The 17,370-nt window shown below is 53.2% G+C and overlaps 3 protein-coding genes across 3 annotated transcripts in view; 2 read left to right on the top strand and 1 right to left on the bottom strand.

Annotated features, from left to right (window-relative positions):
- Positions 1-5,496: 5,496 nt before the first annotated feature.
- Ppp1r35 (protein phosphatase 1 regulatory subunit 35) lies at positions 5,497-6,724 on the top strand. Its single transcript, XM_042686700.1, has 4 exons — positions 5,497-5,835; positions 5,916-6,150; positions 6,230-6,366; positions 6,484-6,724. The coding sequence occupies exons 1-4, from the start codon at positions 5,605-5,607 to the stop codon at positions 6,655-6,657; spliced, it is 777 nt and encodes a 258-aa protein (XP_042542634.1). The 5' UTR covers positions 5,497-5,604; the 3' UTR covers positions 6,658-6,724.
- A 1,874-nt stretch (positions 6,725-8,598) lies between these two features.
- Mepce (methylphosphate capping enzyme) lies at positions 8,599-13,041 on the bottom strand. The gene is given in 5 exon segments (XM_042686699.1): positions 8,599-9,127; positions 9,221-9,347; positions 9,738-9,956; positions 10,986-12,221; positions 12,223-13,041. Coding segments are annotated over 5 exon segments (2,025 nt in total). The 5' UTR covers positions 12,613-13,041; the 3' UTR covers positions 8,599-9,074.
- Positions 13,042-15,067: 2,026 nt separating this feature from the next.
- Zcwpw1 (zinc finger CW-type and PWWP domain containing 1) overlaps positions 15,068-17,370 on the top strand; it is a 33,942-nt gene continuing 31,639 nt past the window's right edge. The window contains exon 1 of the mRNA XM_042686724.1: positions 15,068-15,150. Coding sequence (XP_042542658.1) covers positions 15,068-15,150 — 83 coding nt within the window. The remainder of the gene's footprint in view (positions 15,151-17,370) is intronic.

Consider the following 17,370-nt stretch of genomic DNA (forward strand, 5'->3'; position numbering starts at 1 on the left):
GCCAGCCTGGGCAGGAAAGTCCGTGAGACTCTTTATCTCCAATAAACCACTAGAAAACCAGAAATGGTGCTGTGGCTCAAGCGGTAGAGCACTCACCTTGAGCTGAAAAGCACAGGGATAGCACCCAAGCCCAGAGTTCAAGCCTCATGACTGTCAAAGAGAGAGAGGTGGGGGGAAGAGAGAACTTCTGCTTTCAGGTTTTTAGGAGAGACCTCATGGTGAACTGGTGTATAGTGGCTCAGCTTTGGAGTTTCCAACCACCAGTTGTTTGCTATATCTCCAGTGTATATCAGGAACCATTCTGGGATCAAACAGCATTGGTGATAGGTCCCAGGAACCCTGAGGTATAACAGATCCCAGACTCTTGGAGTAGCATCTACCATCACCATCTGATGTGAGCTTTTATATCCAGATTCAGGATCAGCCTCCAAGTTTAGAAATGGGCTCCTGTTCACTGGGAACCTCAGGTTTGAGAGAGGATTGGAAAGGCCAAAGCGTGGTCTCTGGTAAATAATCTTGCAGGTAGCTACAGGCCCAGGAAACATCCAGGCCTGAGGCTATGTGCAAATGGAAAGGAATCCTGCTCTCATTTTTCCTTGACTTCTTCACCATCATAGGAGTGGGAGGTGGAAAGAGGACCCTGAGTTCTGCCAGAAGCCATTGGGAGTTACTGGTATATCCTACCTCTCTCCTTCCCCAGTCCTGTCTGGGCTCAGCCCAGGAAATTGAAGGAAAACTTCAAAGTAAAGGTAGATGCCCAGAACTGTCTACCCGAGTTGGCCTCCTTCCTGACTCATCCTGAGGAATCCCAGCCAAAAGCTCTGAGGACTGTAGGATGACCAGAGAAGGAGGAAAACATGTGGAATCTCCCGGAATGGGAAGAGAATAGTACTCAGCACTTAGGAAGTAGAGGTAGTAGGACTGCAAGTTCACAGCCAGCATGGGCTACTAAGACATCATCAGGAAAACAAAAACAAAAAATCCATACATCAGTGGCTCAGCCTATAACCTAGCTACTTAGGAGGCTGAGATATGAAGATCTGTTTGAGACCACTCAGGGCAAGAAAGTCTGTGAGACTCTTATCTCCAATTAACCACCAAAAAACTGGAGACAGAGCTATGGCTCAAGGAGTAGAGCACTAGTTTTGAGCTCAGGGACAGTGCTGGGATCTGAGTTTCAAGCCCCAGGACAGGCACAAAGACAAACAGATTTGTTCTGGTTTGCTCTGGTCTCCGAGGTTTCTGAGCATGTCATTTCTTTTTTTTTTTGGTCTGGTCGTGGGGCTTGAACTCTGGGCCTGGGCACTGTCCTTCAGCTCTTCAGCTCAAGGTGAGTGCACTACCACTTGAGCTATACCGCCACTTCCAGTTTTCTGGTGGTTTATTGGAGATAGGAGTCTCATGGTCTCTCCTGCCTGGGCTGGCTTTGAACCGCGATCCTCAGATCTTAGCCTCCTGAGTAGCTAGGATTACAGGCGTGAGCCACCAGCACCCGGCATTTCTTTTTTTTTTTTTTTTAAATTGGGGACTAAGTTTTATTTATTTATTTAGGGTCTGGTCGTGGGGCCTGAACTCTGGGCCTGGGCAGTGTCTCTCAGCTCTTCAGTTCAAGGCTAGCGCTCTACCACTTGAGCCACAGCGTCACTTCCAGCTTTTTTCTTTTTGCTTATGTGGTGCTGAGGAATCGAACCCAGGGCCTCAGGCATGCAAGGCAAGCGCTCTACGGCAAGCGCTCTACCACTGATCCACCTTCCCAGCCCCTGAGCATGTCATTTCTTCATGGACTTTCCCAAATCATGCGACCAGAGATGGGGAAAACCCTCTTTGAACCTAACATCTCTTGATGCTTTATTTTTTCATGGTAGTTAATGGTACCTGATATGATCATATTTGTATAAGATGTGAAAGTTGCCAGAATAAAAATGGAGTCATTTGTGTTGATCTTTTCCTTTTTTTTTTCTTTTGTACCAGCACTGAGACTTGAACTCAGAGTCTCATTCTCTTGCTTAGCTTTTTTTTTTTCCCCCAGTCATGGGGCCTGAACTCTGCTGAACTCTTCAGCTCAAAGTTAGCACTCTACCACTTGAGCAACAGCGCCACTTCCAGCTTTTTCTGCTTATGTGGTACTGAGGAATCGAACCCAGGGCCTCATGTATGCAAGGCAAGCAATCTACCACTGAGTCACTTTCCCAGCCCCTCTTACTTAGCTTTTTTTAGCTTAAAGCTGGAGTTCTGCCACTTGAGCCACACCTTTGTTTTTTTAGGCTAACTTGAGATGATGAGTCTTATGGACCTTCCTGCTCAAGCTGGGTTCAAACCACAATCTTCACATCTCAGCCTTTTGAGTAGCTAGGATTACAGGTATAAGCTACTGATGTTTGACTACATTGGTGGTTTCTGAGGAGGTTTTATGCCTGGACAGTCTGTTTTTTTTTTTTGTTTGTTTGTTTTTTTAAAATTTTATTTTATTTTGAGAACATACTGTACAGAGGGGTTACAATTACATGGGCAGGATAATGCATACATTTCTTACCAAGCATTGCAGCCTCCTCCTTTGTTTACCCTTGTCCTCCCTTCCCAGCCTCCCCCCTCCCCCCCACCCAATCATACCCCCCCTCCCCCATGTTTTTTTTTTTTTTGTCGGTCATGGGCCTTGAACTCTGGGCCTAGGCATGTCTCTTAGCTCTTTAGCTCAAGGCTAGTGCTCTACCACTTAAGCCACAGCACCACTTCCTGTTTTCTGGTGGCTTATTGGAGATGAGTCTCACACTTTCCTGCTGGGCCTGGCTTTGAACTGTGATCCTCAGATCTCAGGCTCCTGAGTAGCTAGGATTATAGGTGTGAGCCAACGGCACCTGGACAGCCTGGGTTTTGATCTTCTTTGTGTTCTTAGGCTTCCTAAGGATGATTGGTGCCCAGCCATTGTGCTTCCCTCCTAGTTGGAAGAACAGGCATGTCATTGGTTTGAGAGGGAATCTTGTGAGCTTTTATATACAGATTGGCTTCAGATCACAATCCCTTGCTCTGTCTCCCAGGTAGGGAGCCTCCTAGGTAGCTAAAATTATAGGTACAAGCCACTGGCGGTGCCTGGTTTCTATGTGTTTGTTTTTGTGGTACTGATGACTGAACTCAGAGCCTCAGTGCAAGCATCTTGCCACTTGAGCCGCACCCTCAGTTGCATGTATTATTAATGAAGGTCTCAGGGTGCAGTACCCAGGTAGGAATAGCAATGTCTTCTGGTGATCCATGGAAATGCAAACTCTCAGGATTGGTGCCCCAAATCTATATCAGAGACTTGGGTGGAGCCCAGCCAAGTCATCTGTTTTAACAAGCCTGATGAAGTCTTCGAACCACTGCCACATTGCATGGGAATGTGGACAGTCAGGATTTGGAAGTCAGGCCATATCACAGTTGCCTACGAGCTTGTTAAAAATATGTATTTCTAGCTGGGTACTGGTGGCTCATGCGTACAATCCTAGCTTCTCAGGAGACTGAAGATTGTAGTTTGAAGCCACCGTGGCTGAAAAGTCCCCTAGATTCCATCTCCAAAAATAACCAGCAAGAAACAGGGCTAAGTTGGGCACTGGTGGTTCATGTCTCTGTAATCTTAGCTACTCAGGAGGCTGAGATCTGAGGATTGAGGATCTAAACCAGCTCAGGTAAAAAAAAAAGTCCATGAAATTCTTATCTCCAGTTAACCAGCAAAAAGCTGGAACTGGAGCTGTGGCTCAAGTGGTGGAGTGCCAGCCTTTGTGTTGACTTTGTGTTCAAGGGATGGCATCCAGACTTTGTGTTCAAGCTCCCTATGGGGAAAAAAATAAATAGGAAGACTGGAGGAAGTGTTCAGCTAGTAGAATGCCATCTGGGCAAGCTGAACAAGTCTAAGGCTGGGTTCAAATCACAAACACAGACACACAGACACAGACACACAGACACACAGACCACAGACACACAGACACAGACACAGACACAGACACACACACACACACACACACACACACACACACACACACACACACACACGAGAATTCCTGGCCTCAAAAGTCAGACATTGGAGGTGGGGTAGGTATCTATATTTTAACCAGAAAAATAGACTTTGGGGACTCAGAAGGCTCCAGTCTTGAGATGTTAAGGTTGCCTCTTGGGTGTTTAGGGGATGCAAGACTAAAGTGAGAAGGTGGAGCCTCAAATTCCTGTCAAAGGGATTTGGACTTATTTTAAGGTCAATTATCTTATTCTAAGATTGTGTTCCTCACTATGAGGACTTCGGAGAACCATGAGGACAATTTTCCATCAGATGGCAGTAAAGGGCTTTGAGAAAGCACATTTTCTAGTTTGTTCAAAGCAGCTTTCCTGGCATCTTTTCATGTTTCCTCCTCTCCCTGGTAATCTGGTGTTGTGATTCCACACTTCCTCATAAAACCTGGTGTAAGAATCGGGTTTCCTCTAGACAGCTAGTTTGATACCTTGTTATAATCTTCTTTGGTAGGACTTGGACCTGTCAGGTGCACCAGGTTGCACAGGTATCACACCTTACCACCCCTCCTCTTGCATAAGAGTGTCTTGTGCACAAGAGGTTTCCCCAGTGGGATTCTTGGGATGCATAAGTAGGTAGAAGAACCATGTATGGCAGACCACAAAGGAGACACTTCTTAGCCTGTGGCACATCAATCCACCCAAGCTGACACTACACAAGGGCTGAGGGAAAGACGGGAAGCACAGGGGGCATTCTATAGGACTGGGAAATGGGTGGGGTGAGGAGCAGGATCTAGGGCACCAGGTGGGGACACAGTGAGGGTGGTGGTGGTGGTGATGGTGGAAGCTGGCCTGGGGTCAGGAGAAGAGGAAGCCAGGGAGGACCAATTTACTGGAAGGGGAGCAAGGCAGGAACAAGGGACACCATGTCTGCAACAGGGAAAGCCTGGGCTCCAATCCCTGGCCTGAGAGTGGAGAAGGGAGGGAAAGTTGATGCCTCTGAGGAAATGTAGACTTCGTGCCCAGTGCTCTGGCTTATCTCCATCCATGACAAGGTTCTCTGGATTCCAGGCTCCTTGGCTTCCCCGTGAGCCTGTGAGTCTCACCTCAGTTCGGCGACGGCTCAGTGCCGAGATCTTATCTAGTCTTCTACCTAGTAGTATTTTTGGGGAACTCTCAAAGGTAACAAATCACAAGAGGCTGCCAGATTGGATGGATGCCAGGAGGAAGCCTGGGCTGTGGGTGAAGAAAACCCCGAAAATGCTGACCGTCTAGTTAAAACTTTCCTGTCGGGGGCTCCAGACAGAAAACGGAACACCCTGAGACCCTCAGACTGAGCCCGGCGAGGAAGACGACGCCATATAGCGATTGTGCTGAAGGAAACTCGGTCCTCACAGGGACCCTTAGGACTGCCGCACCGGCCTCCGGGGCGGGGCCAAGTAGTGGGGCGGAAGTAGAGGGCGGGTCAAGGAACTGACGTCACGGGGCGCTGAAAGGGGCGGGGCTCCGTCCCCACTCGTGGAGTGAGGGATAACGGTTTCCGGTAGTGGACTCCCGACGTGAGGGGGGGAGGGGGGAAGAGGAGGGAGCAAGGCCGTTTGCGGTGGCCCTCGCCGCTGGGACCCCAAGATGATGGACTGCGGGGAGTCCGAGCTGGAGTCTCTGAGAGGCGGAGATGCCCTGGCGGCCCCAGGGCCACCCCCAGAGCCCCGAGCCCCGGAACCTCGCGTCCCGGTGCCCGAGCCCGGTCTAGACTTGAGCCTGAGCCCGCGGTCCGAGAGCCCCGAGCCGCGGAGCCGCAGCCCTGGGCGGCGGCAGGGACAGGCGGGGCGGCGGGAAGCGGCCCGCAGGGGGAGACAGGTGAGCTGGGGTCCGAGCTGCCCGGGGGACCCGAACGGCCCGGAGCGCGGCCGCTCACCGCCGGGTCCTGTGTCCCCCAGGTCCGCTTCCGCCTGGCTCCGTCCTCCCCGGTCCGCCCTGAGCCGCCGCCCGCCGCCCCGAGCGAGGCGCCCGCGCTGGAGGCGCCCGCGCCGCGCAGCAGCCTGGCCTTGAGCGCCGAGCTGCAGGCGGCCCGGGCCGCAGCCTCGGGACCGTTTGATGCCGCCAAGGCCGTGGAGGAGCAGCTGAGGAAGTCCTTCCAGACCCGCTGCGGCCTGGGGGAGAGCGTGGCCGAGGGTGAGGGGGGCGGGCGGCCTGCCGGGCGGGGGGCCGCGCCGCGCGGAGCCGCTCACCCCCGCCCCTCCCGCGCTCTCAGGGCTGAACGTGCCGCGCTCCAAGCGGCTCTTCCGAGACCTGGTGAGCTTGCAGGTGCCGGAGGAACAGGTTCTCAGCGCGGCGCTGCGGGAGAAGCTGGCGCTCCTGCCGCCGCAGCCCCGAGCCCCGCCCCCGAAGGTGAGGGACGGGGCCCGGCCTCCTCCTGGTTGTCCCCACGCGCGTGTTCGTCGCGGATTGTCTCCCCCCCCCCCACCCCCAGGGTGTAAACTTACTTTTGGGGCCCAACTTCAACAGGAGCCTCCCGGGCCAGGGCCAGACATGACCATGCTGTGCGACCCAGACACACTGTGTTACGAATCTCCCCACCTGAGCCTGGACGGGCTGCCCCCTCTCCGACTCCAAGCCCGGCCTCGCCCTTCGGAGGACACCTTCCTCATGCACCGGACGTTAAGGCGGTGGGAAGCTTAGACCTCTGGATTGCCAGTTGACATTTTGTGTTAAAACCGTTTTAGAGAATAAAGTGGTTGTTAGATAATGGGACTGTTCTTGGGAGCCACAAGTACAGCTAAAACCGCTCCGAAGGTCCCTCCCAGGTTGGAAACTGCCTGGAGATGCACTTTTTGGCCCTTACCTAGGCTATTACACTGCAAGCCTGTCTCAAACCGGAAGCAAAAATAGAAGTGGTGACAGGGCCCAAAGTTGCATATACCTGTTACCCTAGCTACTCAGGAGGCTAAGGATTGTGCTAGCCAGGGCAGGAAAGTCCATGAAAGTTATCTCCCATTAATAATAATTAAAAAAAAAAAAGTCAGAAGCAGGCTATGGCTGTAGTGGTAGAATGCTAGTCTTGAGCACAAAAGCTGAGTGACAGTGCCCAGGTCGAGTTCAAGGTCCAGGACCAACACCAAAACAAAAAGGCAGATGTAGCTGGGTGAGCTTAACATGTACAAAGCCCTGGATCCTATTCACAGTACAAATGCTGAAAGTCCTTTGGATTTCCAGGTGATATGTACCATTTGTATGTGTGGTGTGCTGGGGAACATAGGGATTTGCACATGCTACCTAGGTAAATGTTTTCCCGCTGAGCTGCAGTCCCGTTGTGTGTTGTAATGTACTTAGAGCTTTTTTTTTTCTTGCACCCTTCCGCTGAGCAAAACCCCCAGCCCCGAGCTTTTTCTTCTTTGTTTGTTGACTATGAGGTTTGAACTGTGCCTGGGCTCTGCCCCTGAGCTCCTCAGCTCAAGGAGAGCGCTTTACCACTTGAGCCGCAGTGCCACTTCTGGTTTTCTGGTGGTTAATTGGAGATAAAGAGTCTCAGGGACTTTCCTGCCCAGGCTAGCTTTGAACCTTTATCCTTAGATCTCAGCCTCCTGAGTAGCTAGGATTACCTCCAATTAACCACCAGAAAACCGGAAGTGGCTCTGTGGCCTAAGTGGTAGAGGGCTTGCCTTGAGCTGAAGAGCTTAGGGACAGTGCCCAAACCAAGTTCAAGACCCACGACTGATTAAAACCTCCCCCCCCCCAAACAACTCCCCCTCAAAAAACCTTACACTGATCCCCAAATGTGGGGATTGCTTGAGTCTAGGAGTCTGCAAGGCACTGCTTAGACTTGTTTTCCCTTTAAGGCTTTGTGCACTCTGTTTGACTTGATTGTTCAGTATTTTTTTTTTTTTTTGTCAAAGTCATGGCTTGAACTCAGGGCCTGGGCTCTGCCTGAGCTCTTTTGCTGAAGGCCAGTGCTGTACTACTACTTTGAGCTACAGCGCCACTTGTTTGTCTGGTGATTAATTGGACCTGCTCAGGCTGGCTTTGAACCATAATCCTCAGATCTGAGCCTCCTGAATAGCTAGGATTACAGGTGTGAGCCACCAAACAGTGCCCAGCTTGCTCAGTATTTATTAGACGCAAAAGGTTTCCAGTAACCCTTGATGTATCACTGAAAAGCTTCCTGTTGCTAAATACTTGGTTTCACAGCACAGAAGAGTGGAAGGTCCCTGAAGCAGGTTGGTGGCTCTGGACCTAAGTATTTTTTAAAGTTCTCATGCAGTTCTGCCAAGGCTTCTCAGCCTTCTTAAAGCTCACCACCCACATCCAATTAGAATTGTGAATTTTTTTTCCCCCCCAGGGAAGGAAGTTGGTAATCTCTACACACCAGAATTTGTACTGGTGAGGCTCAAATGGTAAAAATATTGCCTATAGTATGCTCAAAGTCTTGGGCTCAGTTCCCAGTGTCACCAAAATAAATCAGGGCTCTATGTAACCAACTGTGTGTATATTTGATTAGCAGTTTTTCCTAACCACTGAAAAAATTTGCCCTCTTCCTTGAAACTCTAGGATAGGCAAAGCAAGCAAGCACAGGTTTTACTGAGGCGCCACCCTCCCCAGCTAGAAAGTGCCAGACACAGGTATGGGGGCCACTGCCCTAGGTATCAAGTTTATTGTGCTGTTCTTACATTCCAAATCCAGTCCCCTCTCCCACTGGGGGACAGCAGCAGGAAGGATTTTTACAGTATCTGTGTGCCTCCCTGCTAAGCTCCCCACTCCAACCCTTAGTCCATGTATCTGTGGTCCACTGAAATGCAGCTAGGGACAAAGGCCATTCAGAAGTGGGAATCTTCCTGGGAAAACAAAAAGTCAGCAAAACAGTCCATGCTATCCAGGCCCAGCAGGCCGGGGACAGGAAGATGACAGTAACTCCAGCACAGCTGGGCTTGCTGCTCAGGTGCAGGAGATAGGGAGGAGGCTGGGGCAGCAACTTAAGAAAAAGCCTTCTTTGCCAGACCCAAGGAAAGGAAACTTTGGAGTTTAGGAAGGAAAAACCTCATCACCCAGGTCTTCAGGAGCAGCAAGGGCAGCATCTTAATATTTTCTGTTCAGGGGGCCACTTAGTGGCTGGGGGAACGGGCCTTGTGGAACAGGTACACAGGACGCTGGAAGCCTGAGGGAAAAGTACACAGGATACAGGTTAGCAGGCCCTCAGGACTCTACCCTCAACCAGGACCAGCCTCCCCCAATAATGAGCCAGACTTACCTTTGGAGGTATTGTGGGGTGTAGCCACAAGTTCATAGCTGGAAAAGCCCACTTCTGGGGATGTCAGGTAAGAACTGAACTGTTCTGGCTTCAGCTGGATTCGATAGTAGTTCTTGTAAATGGTTTCCTGGAGAGAAAGGAAGAGGAATACATCAGTTTGCTCCCTCTTCCCCTGGCCAATGATGCCCACCTAGGGGTTTTTTCCCTCTGCTCAAGAGGTCTTTCTTGCTGGATGCTGGTGGCTCATGCCTGTAATCCTAGTGTCTCAGGAGGCTGAGATCTGAGGATCAAGGTTCAAAGCCAGCCTAGGCAAGAAAGCCCAAGAGACTCTTATCTCCAATTAACTAACAGAAAACCGGAAGTGGCACTGTGGCTCAAAGTGGTAGAGCACTAGCGTTAAGCGAAAGAGCTCAGGGACAGCACCCAGGCAATGAGTTCAAGTCCCATGACCCAGGGAAAAAAAAATGTTTGTCTTGCCTCAACCAAAGAATGATTCCCCATTTCCACAGAAACCCACCGTGAGAGTCTTTCTCTTGCCATAGGAGGACCACGGTTGGGGCTCCAAGACCAAGATGCCTCCAGGGCGTAGGTGCCGGTAGATCCGGCGGAACATGCGCTTCAGACCCTCATCTCCCCAGTTCAGGTGCACCCATTTGGTGAGGCTGAGGCAGAGCACCACATCATACTCTGGAGTTTGGGCCTCCACTAGCTCATCTCGATCCAGCACGTAGTTACCCTGAGAATAAGAATTGTGGTGAGGTCAACAAGACATAAAGAACCATGCCCCCACAACCGCTTTGGAGGCTTTGTGACAATGTCTCACATTTCTTCTCTGCCACTCTTCAGACCCTTTCAGTCTAACTTTCTCTTCTTGCCTCTGCTTCTTCCTTATGGTAAAGTCAAACTTAAAATGGAGCCCTGTATTTTAAAACTGATTAACCATGAAATTTTCCTACTTGGAGTCAAAATTGTAGTGAGCAAATGCTGGAGGACTCCTAGACATGAGGCAGGGGCTCAACATTATACAAGGAGACCCGTGGGTCTTTCCCTGTAGTGGAGGGCTAGCAAAATGTCAGGCCTATTTTTTCCTTTCTTCTAGAGAAATCAAGAGCCACACATCCCCTTAGGAAATCTTTTCTAGAAGATATGCTCATCACTGTCCTCTGTAAAGTCCTTTCTTCAGGCTTGATCCGACCTAGCAGCCAACATTACTGCAGCCAGTCCAATGACAGTTTAATGGGGAGCTGTGTGCCGTCAGGGACATAGTCTCCCTCCCTGAAGAAGAGTCTGTGTTCCCCCCCTCCCACTACCCAGAGCCAATGTGGAAAAGACCTAATGCTGAGCAGATCTGTTCCTGGCCCCTGACTCATCAACTCTGTATCTAAGGAAATAGAAGCAGCTGATGCAAACAGAGGCCCTATCAAAGGGCAGAAACTTCAAACAGTCTACCACCAGTCTCCTCTCCCTCAACACATTGTCTAGCAGCCTCATGTTCCTTCAGTGGGTTTGAGGAAAGGGTTCCATTAGGACAGAATCCCCTAGTAGTGGCAATGGTTACCCTGAAGATGTGGACCAACCTGGGGTAGAGATGAATCCTACCTCTCCAGGTGATAGGAGGGGCAAACCACCCAGTAGAGACATTCTCCATCTCCTGCTGAGGAGTGGGTGCAGGATAATGCCTCTGGGTCCTGATCTTTCCCGACACATTGCTCTCACTGCATCCCCATACCCAGGCCCTATTCCAAGAACCTTCTAATATTCTTACCGTGACGAAGACAACATTGTTGGGGAAGACAGAGGTGTCCGCTCCATCCAAGGGCACTTGGGGTGCAGCAATGGGACCCCGGCTGGCCGGCAGTGAGGCTGGGAAGCAGCTTCTCTTTCGGATGGTGGCAGTCCCTTCCTCACCCTCTGCCCCAGCATCCCCCTCAGAAGTCTGGGGTGGGAGACGTAGCTCCTCGGACAGGTAGTGTCGGATATTTTGACGGGCTGCGTGTATCAGCCTGGAATCAATATCCAGTCCCACCATGCGTGATGGGCCCCACTTGCAGGCAATACTTAGGGTCAGATGGCCCACATTGCACCCCAGATCTAGAATGTCCCGGCCCTTAAACCATTCAGGCTTCAGCACCCGCAGGCGCCCATCCTCACAGGAAGGATTGCGGTACCCATAGTACTTGCAATAATTCCCATACTGGAACTTGCGTTGTTGCTTTTTGAAGCCTGCTGCAGGTAGTGGGTGATGGTGGTGGCGGCCTCCCCCACTCCCTCGGCCCTTTTCCTTGGAACCCTGACCTCCACCCCTAGCCCCTGCCTCCGACTTGCTGGAAGTCCTGCGACGTTTGCGATGTCGGGAGGAGGAAGACGAGGGTGCAGAGGTAACTGAGGCAGCTGAAGGGGCTGAAAGGGAGCCTGAGGAACCCTGCAGGGCAGATGGAAGGGGAGACACGACCTCATCCCTGCAGTTGATGGCTGTGTTGAGTTCATAGGGTAGGGGGGCATCGCGGTTCTGGCCCTTGTGCCGCTGCTGCTGTGTGGCGCCCTCCCCGTGGAATGAGGGGGTGAGGGGGGCTGTGGGCAGCGCGGCGTGGCTATCATTCCCTCCAGATGCCTGCTGCTGCTGGTGGTGCTGTCCCCGGTGTCTATGCCGCTTGCGACCAGTCTTGAGTGGCGAAGCAAGAACTACTTGGGCCTCATCAGTGCAAGTATTGAGACTGAGCGGGTCAGTGATATCTTTGGGGATGAGGATCTCCACTGGATCTCGCCCCTTGGCCGGAAGTGGGGAGGACTTGGGGGTCTCCGCATTGAGTGCACGACTCACTTCCTCGTCCAGGAGGCTGTTCAGGTTCAGTGGATCAAAGATATTGCCCCCCAGAAGAAAGTTGGAGGGTAACACAGAGTCACAGTCCGAATTCACCCGCCGGCGCCTCTTGAAGGCCGGGTGTTTGAAGCTCCCCCCACCCCCCCCAACATTACAGCTATTCCTCCTCTTGCCCCCCCCCTCCCCCGGGGGGCCGGTGGGGCTGGTAGCCATTGCGAGGTCGAGGAGGGGCCGGGGGCCCCAGTTCCGCCCCGCCCCCTGCCCGGCGCTCCTCCCCCACGTCCTGGGGAGCGGCTCGCCCCGGGGGCTCCGACAAGCGGGCCTCCCCGTGGGACGGCGCCGGGCCGCCCCCTCGGGGCTGGGGGGCCGAGCCGCCCCGAGGACTGGCCGCGGTCCCCGCCGAGTGCGCGCGAGGCCCCGGCCCGCGCTCCGCCCCGCCGCGGGGCTCCCCGGACACAGCCTCCCGGTGCAGCTGCACCGCGGGGCCGCCCCCTCCGCCCGACTCATCTTTGAGCGGCGGCGGCGGGGCCGGCACCAGAAACGGCTCCTTCTCCGCCGCCATCTCGATCATTTCCTCCCCTTAATTGCGTCCCAGTCGAGGGTACCGACGGGGGATCAGGGGCTTTAGCTCCCCGCTTCCTTCCTAAACCCTGTTCCCTCCCCACCCCCTCTCTCCCGAGTGCGCGCGCAGCTCCGCTCCGCTCGCTTCTCTCCCGAGTACCTACCCCCCTCCCCCCCTTCAAGCGCGTCCCACTCGCCCGCGAGACCAAAACAAGATGCCCGCGAGACCCGGACAAGCCGAGGACTCAACCGCGCGTGCGCCGACCCCTCTTTCTCCGCCACCACTACCTCTCCGTCGCGAGCGCGCACGGCCGGCGCGCGTTCCGCTCAGCCCGCAGCCACGCATGCGTACTCTGCCGCCACCCTGGCTGCGCGCGCATCGGAGTACGAACCAACTTAACGGCTCCGGGAGTTTAAATATAGCCCCCCCATCTCAAACCCCCCCACCCCCAAGAAGCCCACCACCCCAAACGGACACCTACTTCCCTTGGCGGCTAGGTCCGGCCCTACTGATATCCTTTGTCTCGGCCGCACGTTCCCACCCACCGTTGGCGAGGGACGGGGAGCTGGTGTGAAAAGGTCTCCTTGACACCCGACCCTTGTTCCTGAGGAATGAGTCTCAGCGGTCTCCGCCCGGCTCTAAACCCAACAACCTCGTTACCCCGCCTCCTGCCTCCCCCTACTGGGCAGCGCCTGCGCACACCCTTTTAGGCTTGCGCGGGTAGATGCAGCACGTGTTGGAGATGATACCCCCGCCCTCCGTCCTAGGGGCGGGGACTGTGACGTCGTTTCCTCAGGTTAGATTCACGCAGAGTGCGTCAGCAAGACCAGAGGGGCGTGGCCCCACGGCGAAAGGGGCGGGCTCATGAATTATTCATGAGGATTGCACACTTCCTCCTCCTCCTCCTCCTCCCACCTACTTAGGAGGACTACTGAGAGAAGGGAAGACCCTTCACGGTGGGGAGAAGGAAGAGTTGAGACCAATCCACGAACTGTTCCTAGTAAAATGCGATAGGTCACTTAAACACACACCTCTCCGAGAATATTCTCTGCTGAACTGAAAAAAAAAAACAAAAAAAAAAAAAGCACTAAAGCAGCCGAGGCTGCCCAACTTCCTCTTCCTCCGAAATGGCCGCGTCGTTTTCTTGCTCCACCGCCTTCCCCTGTGTGCGATCACCTGGGCACGCCACGCCTCTTTCTCCACCTCCACACCACGCCCCACGCCAGGCGCCTGCGCAGTAGACGTCTCCTGCCCCGCGGGGCCCTCTACGTCCACTGCCGTGGGCTGTACCTGCTGGCCCTTCCGAATCTACACCGCTGCAGCCTTATACCCAAAACAAACAAATAAATCACATATGGGCAGGGAAAGGCATTCGGCCAGCTTTGGGTAAAAAGAAACAGGACTTGGCTGGTTTCCCCTGGATGATGAGTTGCGGGGTCTCCCTGCAACAGATTGGCTGAGGGGCGGTAGTGGCCAAAGTAGAGCTCAGGATAGTTTCGTAATATTAAAATAAGGGCGTGAAGAGGGCTACAAACAAGAATAGGAATTACGGCATGAAAAGAGTCAGGGAAAGGCAGTCGAGGACGGAAGGGTTGGGAAGATGTGTTACCAGAAACAATCAGGCACTGTCGCTGCCGCCTAATAAAAGTGATGCCAGCGAGGATTGTGGGATTTGTAGTTCTCAGGACACTGGAAGATGGTGGAACTATTTTAGCCGCGCAAACGCCGAAGCGCCTACGATCTGCGCATGCGCCCTCCCACTGGTGGCACGGGGGTGGGGAGGGGAGAAAGCACGCCGCTAGGGGGCGGAGCTTATTCGCGTCCTCGCGCCTTCGCCTAGTGGCGGGAAAAAGCAGGTCGAGGTTGCAGAGGTTTGTGGTATGGCTGCAATAACTCGCGCTGCTCCTCGACCTTAAGTTCCGGGCTCCACTCAGAAGGTAGCTGACTTTTTTTTTAACCTCCCGCGGCAGACGAAAATAGTAGAGAGGACCAATCCCGGTACTTGACTGTGGGAAAAAACTTTCTTTTCAGAGGGATGACCAATATTTTACCTCAGAATCTCCAGCCACTCTACTCCACCTCACCCCACCTCCTTTCCCGCCCCCTCGGAGGGGGGGTAGCATCACCCCCAAACCAAAAAAAAAACCCCGATAGTGTCTAGGCGGGAAATGATTATTGGAGCAGGGGGAAGAGGTTCCGAGTCCCTCAGCGGCTGCTCAGGGGGAAACGGGGGTCCGGAGCCGCCATCCGTCCCCTGAGAGGGCCTCGGCTCCGGGTATCTCCCATTTTCATGGCTGTCCTGAAGAGAAAGTGGCTGAGGGGAGGAAGGGGGCTGGCTTGGGGAGGGGGGGTAGGTGAGCATTTTGTGGTTACTAAGCTTTGATTGCGCCCCTCTCCCCCCCATTGCAGGGAGGGCAGAGTTCGGGGGTGACAGTGGAGGTGCGTGGCGAGCATCTGTCGCCACATGGACGAGGGCAGCCAGGAGAGGAGGCAGCAGCTACTGGGTTCGGGCACAGAGTTTGGGGAAGGGCTCTTCTACGCCCCGAAGTGAGAAGATGTAGTTTGTGAAGAGTGCGTGTGTATTCATGAGCGTTGGCAGAAGTTTTGTCCGCCTGGGCACACTTCTGAGGGCGGTTGGGGTTTGTGGTGGGCAGAGTAGCTGGACTCTTATTTGAAAATAAATTTTGTAAAATGTATTGGGATTAAAAAAGATAATATACATTCGCTGTGCGAAGGGGCGGATGCGTCCACGCAAAGAAATAAAACGCTAGTATTAGGCATGAAAATAAGTAGTTGTTAGATAGTAATGCTGAAAAAATGAATTCCATCTTGGCCCGGCGCTGGTGGCTCACACATGTCATCCTAGCTACTCAGGCTGAGATCTGAGGATGGCGGTTCAAAGCCAGCCCAGGCCGGAAAGTTGGAGAGACTCCTATCTCCAATAAACCACTAGAAAACCGGAAGTGGCGCTGTAGAGCTGAGGGACAGCGCCCAAGCCCAGAGTTCAAGCCCCACGACAGACAAAAAAAAGAAAAAAAAAAAAGAATGAATTCCATCCTAAAACAAGTCTTTTTTCTTTTTCCTTTCTCTCCCCCTCCCTCTCCCCTCTCCCTTCCATCTCCCGCCCCCTCCCCTCTCCCTTCTATTTCCCGCCCCCTCCCCTTTCCCTTCCATTTCCTGCTCCTTCCCCTCTCCCTTCCATTTCCTGCCCCCTCCCCTCTCCCTTCCATTTCCTGCTCTTTCCCCTCTCCCTTCCATTTCCTGCCCCCTCCCCTCTCCCTTCCATTTCCTGCCCCCTCCCCTCTCCCTTCCATTTCCTGCCCCCTCCCCTCTCCCTTCCATTTCCTGCTCTTTCCCTCTTCCCTCTCCCTTCCATTTTCTGCTCCCTCCCCTCTCCCTTCCATTTCCTGCCCTTTCCCCTTCCCTCTATTTCCTGCCCCTCCCTTTTCCCTCCTCCTCCCTCTCCTTCCATTTTCCATCCCCTTTCTCTCTCTCCACCTCTCTGTTTCCTGTCCCCACCTCTCTCCCTCCCTTTCCTTTCCATTTCATGCTCCCTCCCCTCTCCTTTTCCCTCCCCTCCTCCTCCTTCCCCTTCTCTTTCCTGCCTACTCCCTTCTCCCTCCCTCTCCCTTTCCCTTCTTGTCCTTTCTCTTCCCTGCCTCCTCCCCCTTCCCCCTTCCATTTTTCTGTCCACTCCCCTCTTCCTCCTCCCCTCTCCTTTCTCTTCCCTTTCCCTTCCATTTCCTGCTTCCTCTCCTCCCCCTCCCCTCTCCTTTCTTTCCCTTCTGTTTTCTGCCCCCTCCCCTCTCCCTTCTCTCTCTCTACTTCCTTTACCTTCGGTTTCGTGCCCCTCTCTTATCCCTCCTCCTCCTTTCTCACTCCCCCTCTTTCCTCCCTCTTCTTCCTTTTTCCTTCTGTTTCCTGCCACCTCCTCTCGATCCTTCCCTGTCTCCCTCTTTCCTGTTTCCTGTCCCTCTCCCTCCATTCTTCCCTTCTCCTGCCCCCTTCCCCCTCCTTTCTCCTCCTTTTTTCCCCTCCCCTTAACTCCTCCCCATTCTTCCTCCCCTATCTCCTCAGTTTCTTGCCCCTCCCTTCTTCCCTTCTCCTTCCCTCCCCTCTCCCTCCCTTTCCCTTCTGTTTCCATTCCCCCTCCCCATCCCTCCCCTTCACCTCTTTTTTTCTCCCTCCTTCCCTTTTTCCCCTCCTCCCTCCCTTTCCCTTCCCCACCCCTCCCCTTCTCTCTCTCTCTCTCCCTCTCTCTCTCTCTTTCTCTTTCTCTCTTTTTCTGGTCCTGAGGCTTGAACTCAGGGACTGGGCTCTGTCTCTGAGCTTCTTTGTGCTCATGGTTAGCTCTCTAGCACTTTGAGCCATAATTGCACTTTTTATTTTCTGGTGGTTACCTGGAGATAAGAGTCATATGGACTTTCTTCCCTGGGCTGGCTTTGAACCTCAATCTTCAAATATTCTGGGTAGCTAGGATTACAGGTGTGAGCCACTGGCTTAAACACGTATGTTGGATAGCCAAATATTATCTCATTCATTACTAGTTTGCTTTTTTTTTTTAATTGGGGACTAAGTTTTATTTATTTATTTAGGGTCCGGTCATGGGGCCTGAACTCTAGGTCTGGGCACTGTCCCTCAGCTTTTCAGCTCAAGGCTAGCGCTCTACCACTTGAGCCACAGCGCCACTTCCGGCTTTTTTTCTTTTTGCTTATGTGGTGCTGAGGAATCGAACCCAGGGCCTCAGGCATGCAAAGCAAGCGCTCT

Source organism: Dipodomys spectabilis, unplaced genomic scaffold (genome assembly GCF_019054845.1).
Source record: "Dipodomys spectabilis isolate Male_0828 unplaced genomic scaffold, ASM1905484v1 ptg000098l, whole genome shotgun sequence".
Taxonomy (NCBI): Eukaryota; Metazoa; Chordata; class Mammalia; order Rodentia; family Heteromyidae; genus Dipodomys; species Dipodomys spectabilis.